The sequence below is a fragment of the Dromiciops gliroides genome, chromosome 4 (genome assembly GCF_019393635.1).
Source record: "Dromiciops gliroides isolate mDroGli1 chromosome 4, mDroGli1.pri, whole genome shotgun sequence".
Classification (NCBI taxonomy): Eukaryota; Metazoa; Chordata; class Mammalia; order Microbiotheria; family Microbiotheriidae; genus Dromiciops; species Dromiciops gliroides.
The window spans coordinates 395,032,099-395,044,208 of NC_057864.1; the positions used below are offsets into that span (position 1 = coordinate 395,032,099).

A 12,110-nucleotide genomic window follows, 5' to 3' on the forward strand; every position below is an offset into this window, starting at 1 on the left:
GTCAGTCACTGCTTCCTGGGCCATCACCAGTTATCCTGACTTTTGTCTTATCACTGGGCTTCAATGACTCTGGAGAAGAGAGTGGGGCTGACAACTTTGAGCAGTTCCACCTCACTTAAATCCAATTCACCTGCAAGTCAAGACATCACCCTTGTGATGCAATTGGTCCTTTTTAAAGGTGAAGGACAAACAACAACATTTTTAAGGCATAAAGTAAAATACAGAGAAGTAGAATGTAAAGTAATTATACTGAAAGCAACTTACAAAAATAATTTTGAAAATAAGTTCTCAGGTTAATTTTTAATTAACCCTCTTTTGAGGGTTACCTATGGAACACTGACAAGTTAATTAATTTGCCAATTGTTATGTATATATGTATCAGAGAGAAGTTGAATCTCTTCTGGGCTATTGGGCTATGAGAAGACCCTTCACCACCAAGAGTACCCTACTTTGCCTTCCCCCTTCATACCGTTCACCAGCCCCAAGCTGTCCCAGAACACAGACACTGGGAAGGAGGACTATTTCTAGGCATAAGCCCTGCCCTCAAGGAGTTTATAGTCTACATTTTACTGAATAGAAACATTAGGTACATAGAGAAGTAAATGCAAGTTATACAAACATTATATCAAACAACTGAAATACTATAAATATGTAAATATCAAGATTTTTCATGCCTGCTGAATGGATTTTATACTATACTTTTCTCTCTCAAGTCTCTCCTTTTTCCTCACCTCATCCTCCCTATCTAATTGCACACTAAAAGGAGGCTTCTTCCGTGTTTGAAGGCATCTATCATAGCCAGGTAGTCTCTCAAGGACACAGGCTTTGTCTATGCATAATGAAAACCAAGATTTTTTTTTTCTGAGTCAGTTTTGGGGACAGTCACAGCCAGAACATCTTCATAGGTAAGTAAAGAATTTTGTGAGGAGATTCATCATCTATACTCAACAAAAAGGAGTGCAATCTGGGTACTCGGCTGCACAACCTAAGGTGTTTAGGCTTAAACCTGGGGCGTACAAAGCTCTTTTGTATGAGTTAACCTATGTGCCATATCTGTTTGTCAGGCCATTCAGTGAATTTTGTCAACCAGTTAGGGAGCAAATCAAGTCCAGTCAGTGAACATTTATTAAGTGCTTATTACATGACAAGCATTGTGCTAACCAATGGGGAAGCCAGAAGAAAAATAACCCCAGACTTTGAGGAGCTTGCATTCAAAGAGAAAAGACTACCCATAAAAGGAAGCCATAAAGGGGGTAGGGAGGAAAGACGGGAGTGCACATGTGCAAGGGCCTGGAGGCCCTTCCTTAAAACAGAGGTGTTAAGAAAAAAAAATCAAGAAAGCCAGTATCTTGGGGGCAGCTAGGAGGCACAGTGGATAAAACACTGGCCCTGTATTCGGAAGGACCTGAGTTCAAATGTGACCTCAGACACTTGACACTTACTAGCTGTGTGACCCTGGACAAGTCACTTAGCCCTCATTGCCTCACTCAAAAAAAAATAGAATCATAATTCAGTGGAGAATTTTGTTTTGTTTTCTTTTGGGGTTTTTTGTTTGTTTTTGCTGGGAAAAAAATAAATAAATAAATAAATATATATATATATATATATATATATATATATATATGTATATGTGTATTCTATATTCAGACAATATAGAGTGAAGGAGCTCTCCCATTATGAGCAAGATTACTTGGCTCTACCCAAAGAGTTTGTCTTTAATCTCACTCAAGGGAAAATGACTTAAAGTCTCTAGTGTAGCAAACTGGATGTAGGGACAAGATGGCTACTCATGTCTTCCCAGAATCTTTTCCGTCAGCAACCTGAAGTGGGATTGGCCTCTTCTATCTTGACTCTGGAAGCTAGAAGCCGGAAGTGCCAGACCTGGTAGGTGAAGAATCCTGAAGAAGACTAGCACTGTAAGAGTCCCAAAGGGGACTCAAATGGGAACTCTCTTTTAGAGAGTCCCTTTACTGCCTGCCACCAACTTTGCTACATTCCTCCTGAATATCAGGACATTCATCTCCACCAATAAGTACAGAATTTCATGACCATGAGCTTTGAAACAGAAATTACGTTTAAATAAATGGAAAACTCCATACCAACGCAGCTCAATTTTTCTAGTTAAAAAATGTGACCACTATAATTTGAATAAATTAAGACAGTGAGTATTTAGCAAGAACACACTACATGCCCAGCATTGTGTTAAAGACTACAGGTAATTCAATTTCAAAGAGTTTACAAATCTTTTTGGAGAGAGAACAAAATAATATAGTACAAACTATAGAATCATACATTTATAATAGAAAGTGACCCTCAAGGTCATTTAGTCATGGGTTCAAAAATGTAGTGCTTAAAGAGATCTTACAAGTCATCTAGTTTCTTATTATAAAGATTAAAAAAAGTGAAAATGGGCCAGCCAGGTAGCACAGTGGATAGAGCACTAGCCCTGGACTCAGGAGGACCTGAGTTCAAATCTGGCCTCAGACATTTGATATTTACTAGTTGTGTGACCCTGGTCAAGTCACTTAACCCCAATTGCCTCACAAAAAAAAAAAAAGGTAAAACCTAGGAAATTTAAATGACTGGCTCAAGGATATAGGTAATAACAGAGGTTTTCCAAGTGGTGCAGTGGAAAGTGTGAGACCTAAAGTCAGAAAGGTCTAAATTTAAATCTAGCCTCAAAAATGTACTAGCTGTTGTGACCCTAGGCAAGTCATTTAATTTCTGTCTGACTCCATTTTCTCAACTGTAAAATGGAGATAATACCACCTACCTCCCAGGATTGTTGTGAGAATCAAATTAAATAATTTATACAGTGCTTGGCACAATACCTGGTACATAGTAGGCTCTTAATATTAAATCTACTACTCCATGTCCCCTCAAACAAATGTAAAGCATGTTTTACATACCATATAAGCAAGGGAATTTTTAAGAATCAGGTAGAACCACCAATCGAGGTGAAAAGCCTCCCAAAGGAGATGGGACTTGAAGGAAGCTAAAAATTTAAATAGATAGAGGATAAAGGGGAAGCAATGTCAACAAAGGCAGGTAGATAAAAATGACAACAGTATATATAGGGAAGAGTGAAGAGATCTTCGTGGTTGGAATGGAGGGACTATGCTGATGTCTCCTAGAAGATGAGATTGGATCCCAGATGGGACTCATCTATTTTGTTTTGGTTTTTTTTTAGTGTGAGATTCTCAGAAGACTTCACCTTGACAGTCAGTCATAGTCAAAGTAAATGAGGCTCATTTCTATGCCACTTTAAAACTTCTTACCTCTCAAAATTTCTCTCAGCTTAGAGAAAACAATAGGATCATCATGGCACAAACTCTTAGGTGGTTACCCTGAGAGTTCTGCCTAAGATCCCTGCAATCATCTTCAATGGGCCATTTATTTTATGGCTCCTTGAAGGTCTTGCCTGGAAGTACATTCTTTATTCACATCCACAAGCTGGGGTCCTTTGAGGTAACTTCTTTACCATTTGAGGGGAAAAGTATCTTTTATTTCACAGTTTTCCTCAAGGAAAAGACATGCACTATTTTAAGGATATTGCAGTGGTATGATGTGACCATGAATGGAGAATTGGCTGGCATTTTTATTGAGAAGCCATCAGAGTGAACACTACTTTAAAACCTTTGGAATTAGAACACACACACTTGGATCAGTGTCCAGCATTGCACACACTAAAAAATTAATGAAATGTATTTTGTGTCCTCCAATATATATGAAAGAAAAAGCCAAGCCAGCCAGCCAATGCACAGCCAAAGGGTCAGAAATAATAAAAGTTAATTATCTTGTCTACATTATTAATTTCACCAAGCCATGAGTGATGTCTCCTTGGGAATAAAAAAAAAAATATCCTTGAATCTGTCTGTTCAGTGGGATGTTTGAAGAAGTGCCAATGTATCTTCTCCACACTGGCTGCTAGGGCCATCCAGCTTATCTGCTGTAACACCTTCTCCAACTTCAATACAAAAATGCAGAGAAAAGGAACTAAAATGTTGATATATAGGTCATTCCTCAGGCAATGAGTCAGTTTTCTTCTGAAAGCAATTAGCAATTACCAGTATTTATTCAGTGAATAAGTCAGGCAAAATGAACAGATAGTGATTTAGGATTCAACAGACTGTCACTATTACAACAAAAGAACCATGAGGTTTATCTTCCCCAAGAGAAAGAAGATTTTGAGAACTACAGCCAGTTTCAATTTGGGCTACTTTCTGGGTTTTTCACAAAGAACTTTAAAATAACATAATAGTCTATGGTTTATATTTATCAAGTTATGTCTTCCCAAGGATGTGCTGATGATTTCAAAGAGTCCTGAAAAGGATAGAAAATTTTACCCAGAACAGGTCAGTGATAGTATTGAAATAGTCAGGGGCCCTAAGGTCAAATCCCAGCTCTGCCACTCACTACCTATGTAAGACCATAGGTAAGTCACATGCCTAAAACAAAAATGTTAGATTGATCATCTTTTCAGCCCCTAAATCTGTCATTTTTCAATGTCCTCTAGGTGGAACCCCCAAATCCCTATTTCAGGCATCTCCCTCTTAGCAAGACAAGTCAACAAACAGGTACCTACTATGTGCCAGACAATGAATCTGCAAAGCTCCACCAAATAATTGTGTGTTGCCTTATTTAGAACTATAATATCCTTTTAAACCGGGCTCTACAACTAACTTCTTTCAATATACCTTTCTAGCTCAGTCTTCTATTAATTCCCGAATGAACCCAGATTTGTCTTCTCACTGTCTCCAGAATGTACTCTAGAGAGAGTCAAGATGCAACAGGAAGTATAACACCAATTTCTCCCCACCAACCCCTCCAAAAAAAGAAAAGCCATACTCCAAACAGTTCTATAAAAATACATTACACTGAATCTTATAGGGAACCCCCCCAAGAAATCACAATGATTCATTTTTTCATACCTAGTTTGGCATTAGGAGACAGAAGGAAAGATCTGTGGATACTGGTCTGGCCAGGAACAGCCAAGAACTTCAGTATACAGGAAAAGGTTGTACACCAAGACTCTAAGAGAAGGTCCCAGATCCATAGCAGGGCACCATGACAAGAATGAGGGCCACTGGCAGTTTAATCACCCACTACCTCAGTTTCAAGTCACAGATTCAGGGCAAGTAGAAAAGGACCTGCATCCAGGGGTGGCATTCTGGGGTAAAGAGCAGTGTCAGGCTCTAGGCTGTGTACCACAAAAGGAGCAAGTTCTAAAGGAAGCAGGAGTGGTGTGGCTCAGACCCCAAGAGTTTAGTAAAGTCTCAGTACCAGGTTCTAACCCTATATGAATCCTGCACAGGAATACTCAGGGCAGGAATTTGAGACCAGAGCAGAGCTGGCAGTTCTGTCCCTCTAAATCAATAGAGCTTTCCAGCTGAATGATAGTAGCTGAGTCCAAAAGCAGTCAACTATTGCTCAGATCCAAACCCAAATCAAGAACTGACAGCACTCAGGGGGATAGCAATCAGACTTTTTTCTGTAGATCCAACCACTTTGGGAGCATTGAAAACTTGCAATCCCCATCCCCACTCAATACTCCAATAAAGCAATGACAGAAGCAGCCCAGATCTCCCTTCCTTCCAAAAGTATGCAGAGCCCATCCCTAGAATCAAATCTGAAGTCAGAAATTAGACTGGAAACATGAGCAAACACAAAAAGAATCTCGCCATTAAAAGCTGTTATTTTCAGTGATACCCAGGGCAGAAACCAGAAGCACAGAGATCTTTAAAATGTCCTAAAGGAAAGCCTAATAATAATAATAATAGCTTTGATACAGATTCAACTAGAATTCCTAGAAGGGATGAAGCACAGTTTTTCAAAAGAGCTAAAAATGTTTTTAGGATTGAAATGAGAGTGATAGAATTTTTTAAATGGAATAGAAAGGAGAGCCATGAGAGAAAGAATCAGAAATGGAATTTACTGGTACAAGAGGTTCAATATCTTGCCCAAGCAAGAAACTCTTTAAAAATTGGAATGGACCAAATAGAAGCCAAAGACTTCATAAGAAAACAAGAAATATTAAAACAAAGTCAAAAGACTCAAAATAGAAGAAAATTAAGTTCTCTCAAAGCAAAAACAACTAACCTGGAAAATAGATCAAGGGGAAAAAAATCAGGACTCATTGGATTTCATGAATACCATGACCATAAACAGAGTTTACATATCATATTTCAAGAAGTCTCAAAAGAAAACTGCCCAAAGATCTTAGAAGCAGAGAACAAAGTAGAAATAGAAAAGGTTCACTGGTTAATTCCAGCCAGGGGGCCTTTCTGGAGCACTATGCCCTTTCAGTCTTCGAAAAGTATACAACCAACATGACCCTGGGCAGCAAGGAGGTGATCCTGAACCTCTATGATACAACAGGTCAGGAAGACTATGACCACCTTCGTCCACTATCATACCAGAACACTCACTTAGTCCTGAACCCCATCAGCTATGACAATGTGCTCATTAAGTGGTACCCTGAAGTCATTCACTTCTGCCATGGGACACCCATGGTTCTCATTGGCTGCAAGACCAACTTGGAAAAGGACAAGGAGCAGTTGCGGAAGCTCCGAGCGGATGACCTAGAACCCATCACCTATGCCCAGGGTGAGAGTGCCTGCTGGCAGATGAAGGCAGCTCTGTACCTGGAGTGTTCAACCAAGTTCTGGGAGAACGTGGATGACATGTTCCAAGAAGCCACCAAGGTTGCCCTCAAGAAGGCCCAACAAAAGAAGAAATGGCATATCTGTCTGCTGCTTTAGTGGGATCCCAGGTCCTGTACAGCCCCTGGATGGGCTAGGCCAACAGTCTTTGTTTCCCCCGTATCCTTTGGACCTAGCGGCTGGAGAGGGAGGGGGGGGGGTGACACCACTGCTGCTCTGGGAAGGGACCTTAGACCCGATCCCCAGGTGACTCCTTTCCTAGCTCTGAGTCAGTGAAGAGCAGGGTGTAGGATTCCTCCCATGGAACCCACGGCCCAGAATGATTCCCTTCTGCCCAAGTGGAGCCAACAACTCCCAATCAGTCTCTCTGGTTTGACCCTCATGTTGAAAATGGGGCCTGGAGGCTGCCCAGCTCAGATGATCAATCCACTTTAACTTATTGATAAGCACCTCTGTACCAGGCACTGTGCAAGGTGTTGGGGTTAAAATTATGACGAGGCAATCCCTGCTCTCAAAGAGGTTTCCACTCTATGAGGCACTGGAGATAAAGGAGCCATTGCTTGGATCTAAGTGGCCACTTCCTGGCTGTTAAGGGGGCCACACAGGCAGTTCTATTTTCCCCCTCAACCCAGGGACATAGGGGATTGGGGGTCAGTCAGGCCCTCTGGGTAAAACACAGGAGCAATCTGGGGAGAACATAAGGGAGGCCAGACATGGCCTCAGGTAGAAGGAAAAGTTCCCTGACACTCAGAGAATGTTGCGCTCGGAGAGATCAGTGCCCAAGTCACTGGCAAGATGGACGCTTGTCTGGGTGGACACTTTGCTGTCTTCCTGTTCGTTTACAGGCTGGAATAGCTGACTTCTGCAATCCTGTCATGCTCTGAGAGTCTCTTAGTCACCCAAATGACACACAGGATTCCTGCTGTCACAGAGAAGCCAAAGAGAGACTTTGGAATTCCCAAAGCCCCTTTCTCACACCCTCTCCCATATTCAATTTGAAATTAAAAGCCACCACTGGTAGAAAAGAAAAAAGTCAATTATGAATAATTACATACCCAACATACAAAATTAAATGAACATAGTCACAAAGTGTTCAATAAATCCAAAGACCAAAGGACTCTTTTAAAAAAAATTCTGAGAAAATGGAAAAAAGAGTCTGGCAAAAATTAGGTTTAGAACAACACCTCACATTAACACAAATATCAGTTTCAAATGGATACATGATCTAAATATAAAAAGACCACATCATGTGCAAATTAGAAGAGCAAATGAAGGAGATACTTTTTACCACAATGGATAGGTTTATGACAAAAAAAAAATAAAGGATAAGGAGGATCATAGAAAATAAAATATATAATTTCAACTATATAACATTTAAAACTTTCTGCACAAAACCAATGCAGTTAAAATAAGAAGGAAAATAATTAAGTAGGAAAATTTAATGCATCAAGTTTCACTAAGAATGGTCTGACATCCAAGACATATATGGAACTGATGGAAACATATAAGGACAAGTGCCATTCACCATCAAATTAATAGTCAAAGAATATGAACAGATAATTGTCAAAGGAAGAAGTCCAAACTACAAATAGCCATATGAAAAAAAAATACTCCAAATCACAAACATCCATAGATCAGCTGATAACAATGTCTGTATTGAAAGCCAAGGAAAAAATGGACATTGATTTGCAGCTCTACAGATTACTTAGCAGAGAAGCTGACTAAGAGAAACCTGAGTACTCTATGAAGGGGAGAAAAAAACTTCCAGCCACTAAGGACTATGAGCTATCCCTTTGCCACATGTATACTCCAAGCTGAAGCCCATTGTCCTCTGGACTCTGTACCTAATGGTGGGAGATTGTGTGAGACTTGAATGGGATGTTTGATAACAATTATACTACCTTAGTAAATATCCCTTTCTGAAAGCTCCTTAAGTCTGGCTAACTAAATGATTCACAACTGATAGTCACCGTGAAAAACATCTCAATGGGGACTTTTAAGTTATGACATTAGAAGAAATACCTGGAGGGGGCAGCTAGGTGGCACAGTGGATAAAGCACCAGCCCTGGATTCATGAGGACCTGAGTTCAAATCTGACCTCAGACACTTGACACTTACTAGCTGTGTGACCCTGGGCAAGCCACTTAACCCTCTTTGCCCTGCAAAACAAAAACAAAAAAACAGAAGAGATACCTGTCTCAACTCCTGAAAGGTAACTAAGACCCCTGAGGGGACATAATAACCAGGCTCTGAGGAGCTGACTTTTCAAGGCACATGGGAGGTAAGTGCCACAGACCATGGGATATACGAGAAATGGAAATACAAAGAAAGATGACGAGAAACTCAAGTTCCTAAATAAGTATCAAACTCATTCAAAACATTATTTTCCTTAGGATAATAGTTTTATGTTTTGGAGTCTAGAGAATTTGAGCAGGAGTTAACCTCACAAAGTTGATGTATGATGCCTCTAATCTGGCTTTGCAGATATCTCCCTATGCAAGATATAGAGTCCCCATCAATTCCCCATGAACTTTGATGGGATATGAATAAGTACTCATTCCCGGGTGCTGTTGCCACTGAGGATGATTAATTGAATTAGGACTATTGTGAATCTGAGTTTTACCACTGAACTTGGTTTATAAAAAGGGGCAAAAGAGGCAGAACCAAGATGGCAGAGAAAAGGTGCCTCACCTGAGCTCTCCCCAAAAGCCCACCAAATACCTTTTTAAAATGCCACAAAACAATTCCTGGAGCAGCAAAACCCACAAAAGGGTGGGTTGAAATGATTTTCCAACCAAAGGCAACTTAGAAGGTTGGCAGGAAAGGTCTGTTGCACCTGAGTGAAGATGGAGTAGTCTAATGCAGGGCACCAGCAGGACAAGGTCCCAGAAAACCAGGAGCAGGCCCTCGGAACCATTGAATCAGCAGCAGCAGCAGCTACTTTTGGAACTCTCAATCCACAGATGGCAAGAGGGTAGAAAAATTGATCAGGAGATCACAGGGGTCTCTTTGCTGGCTCTGGGGGCAGGACTCTATTGCTTTGCCCATAGTCAGATATGGGTCACAGATATTTAGATATGGGTGGCAGTTCCAGGACAAGGAGGAGCACTAGCATACCAGAGCTTGTGGTCACGGTAGATCAGGGACCCTTGTCATACTTCCAGGGCAGAAAAGAGTGCTTGTGGTCACTTACAGACTAGATCACAAGGCAAGAAAGTAGTAAACACACTTTTCCTTAGATCATACCACCTTGGAAAAACTGAAAACTTACAAGTTCCTACAAATAACTCTATTTGTTTTTGTTTTGTTTTTTGTGGGGCAATGGGGGTTAACTGACTTGCCCAGGGTCACACAGCTAGTAAGTGTCAAGTATCTGAGGTCAGATTTGAACTCAGGTCCTCCTGAATCCAGGGCCAGTGCTTTATCCACTGTGCCACCTAGCTGCACCCTTACAAATATCTCTGAAAACAGCTGCACAAAACTTCTAAAGATTGTGACAGTGCTCCTCCACCCTGAAAGCAGAACCCTACTTTAAAAGGGTTAAAAGTCAAGAAATAAGCTGGGGAAATGAGCAAACAACAGAAAAAATTCTGACCACAGAAAGTTACTATGGTGACAAGGAAGATCAAAACACACCCTCAGAAGAAGATAGCAAAGTCAAAGTCTCTAAGAAAAATGTGAATTGGTCTCAGGCCATGAAAGAGCTCAAAAAGGATTTTGAAAATCAAGTAAGAGAGGTAGAGGAAAAATTGGGAAGAAAAGTGAAAGTGATTCAAGAAAATCATGAAAAAAGAGTCAACAGCTTGGCAAAGGAGACATAAAAAAATGCTGAAGAAAAAACACCTTAAAAACAGACTGGGCTAAATAGTTAAAGAGGTACAAAAAGCCAAGGAGGAAAAGAATGCCTAGAAAACCAGAATTAACCAAATGGAAAAAGATGCACAAAAATTCACTGAAGATTAAAAAAAAACTCCTTAAAAGCAGAAGTGGCCAAATGGAAAAGAAGGCACAAAAGCTAACCAAAAAAAAAAATAATAATGCTAATTCCTTAAAAATTACAATTGAGCAAATGGAAGCTTACGACTTTATGAGAAATCATGAAACAATAAAACAAAACCAAAAGAATGTAAAAATAGAAGACAATATGAAATATCTCATTACAAAAACAACTGACCTGGAAAATAGGTCCAGGAAAGATAATTTTTAAATCGTTGGACTACATGAATGCCATTATCAAAAAAAGAGCCTACACATTTTTCAAGAATCATCAAGGAGGGGGCAGTCAGGTCATGCAGTAGATAAAGCACTGGCCCTGGATTCAGGAGGACCTGAGTTCAAATCTGGCCTCAAACACTTGACACTTACTAGCTGTGTGACCCTAGGCAAGTCACTTAACCCTCATTGCCCTGCCAAAAAAAAGGAAAAGAAAAGAAAAAAAAAGAAATTATCAAGAAAAACTATCCTGATATTCTAGAACCAGAGGGTAAAATAAAAATTGAAAGAATCCACCAATCATCTCCTGAAAGAGATCTCAAAATGAAAACTCCCAGGAGTATTATATTCAAATTCCAGATCTCCCAGGACAAGGAGAAAAATGTTACAAGCATCCAGAAAGAAACAACAAACATCATGGGGCCACAGTCAAGCTAACACAAGAATTAGCAGCATCTACCTTAAAGTATTGAAGGGTTTGGAATATGATATTCCAGAGGGCAAAGGAGCTGGGATTACAACAAAGAATAACTTACCCAGGAAAACTGAGTACAATCCTTCAGGGGGAAAATGGGCATCCAATGAAAGAGTGGGCTTTCAGGCATTTTTGATGAAAAGACCTCAGCTAAATAGAAAATTTTACTTTCAAATACAAGACTTGAGAGAAGTATAGAAAGGTAAACAGGAAAAGGAAATCATAAGGGACTTTAATAAGTTTAAACTGTTTACATTTCTACATGGGAAGATGTAACTCATAAGAACTTTCTCATTATTTAGGACAGTTGGAAGGAGTATATAAAGAAAAAAGGCACAGGTGTGAGTTGAATATGAAGGAATGATATCTAAAAAAATAAAGGCGTTAGGAAGAAGAATACACTGAGGAAAAGTGAAAGGAAGAGGTGGAATGGGGTAAATTATCTCACATAAAAGAGGCAATAAAAAGCTTTACAGTGGCAAGAAAGATGAGAGAGGTGAGGGAGAGTGAGTGAACTTTACTCTCCTAAGAACTCATCAGAGGGAATAACGTATACACTCAATTGGGCATAGAAATTTATCTCACCCTTCTGGAAAATAGGAGGGAAAAGAGGATAAGAGAAGGGGAGTAGTGATAGAAGGGAGGCAGATTGGGGGACGATATAGTCAGAAGAAAAAGAATTTTGAGGAGGGAGAAGGTGAAAGGAAAGAGAATAGAATAAATGGATGAGGGGGGATAGGATAGAGGAAAATACAATTAGC

General features: G+C 40.0%; 1 protein-coding gene across 1 annotated transcript; it reads left to right on the top strand.

Annotated features, from left to right (window-relative positions):
• The first annotated feature begins 1,789 nt into the window (after positions 1-1,789).
• On the top strand, positions 1,790-6,761 carry LOC122755160 (rho-related GTP-binding protein RhoF-like). The gene is made up of 2 exons (XM_044003505.1): positions 1,790-1,884; positions 6,272-6,761. The coding sequence occupies exons 1-2, from the start codon at positions 1,790-1,792 to the stop codon at positions 6,759-6,761; spliced, it is 585 nt and encodes a 194-aa protein (XP_043859440.1).
• Positions 6,762-12,110: the final 5,349 nt, after the last annotated feature.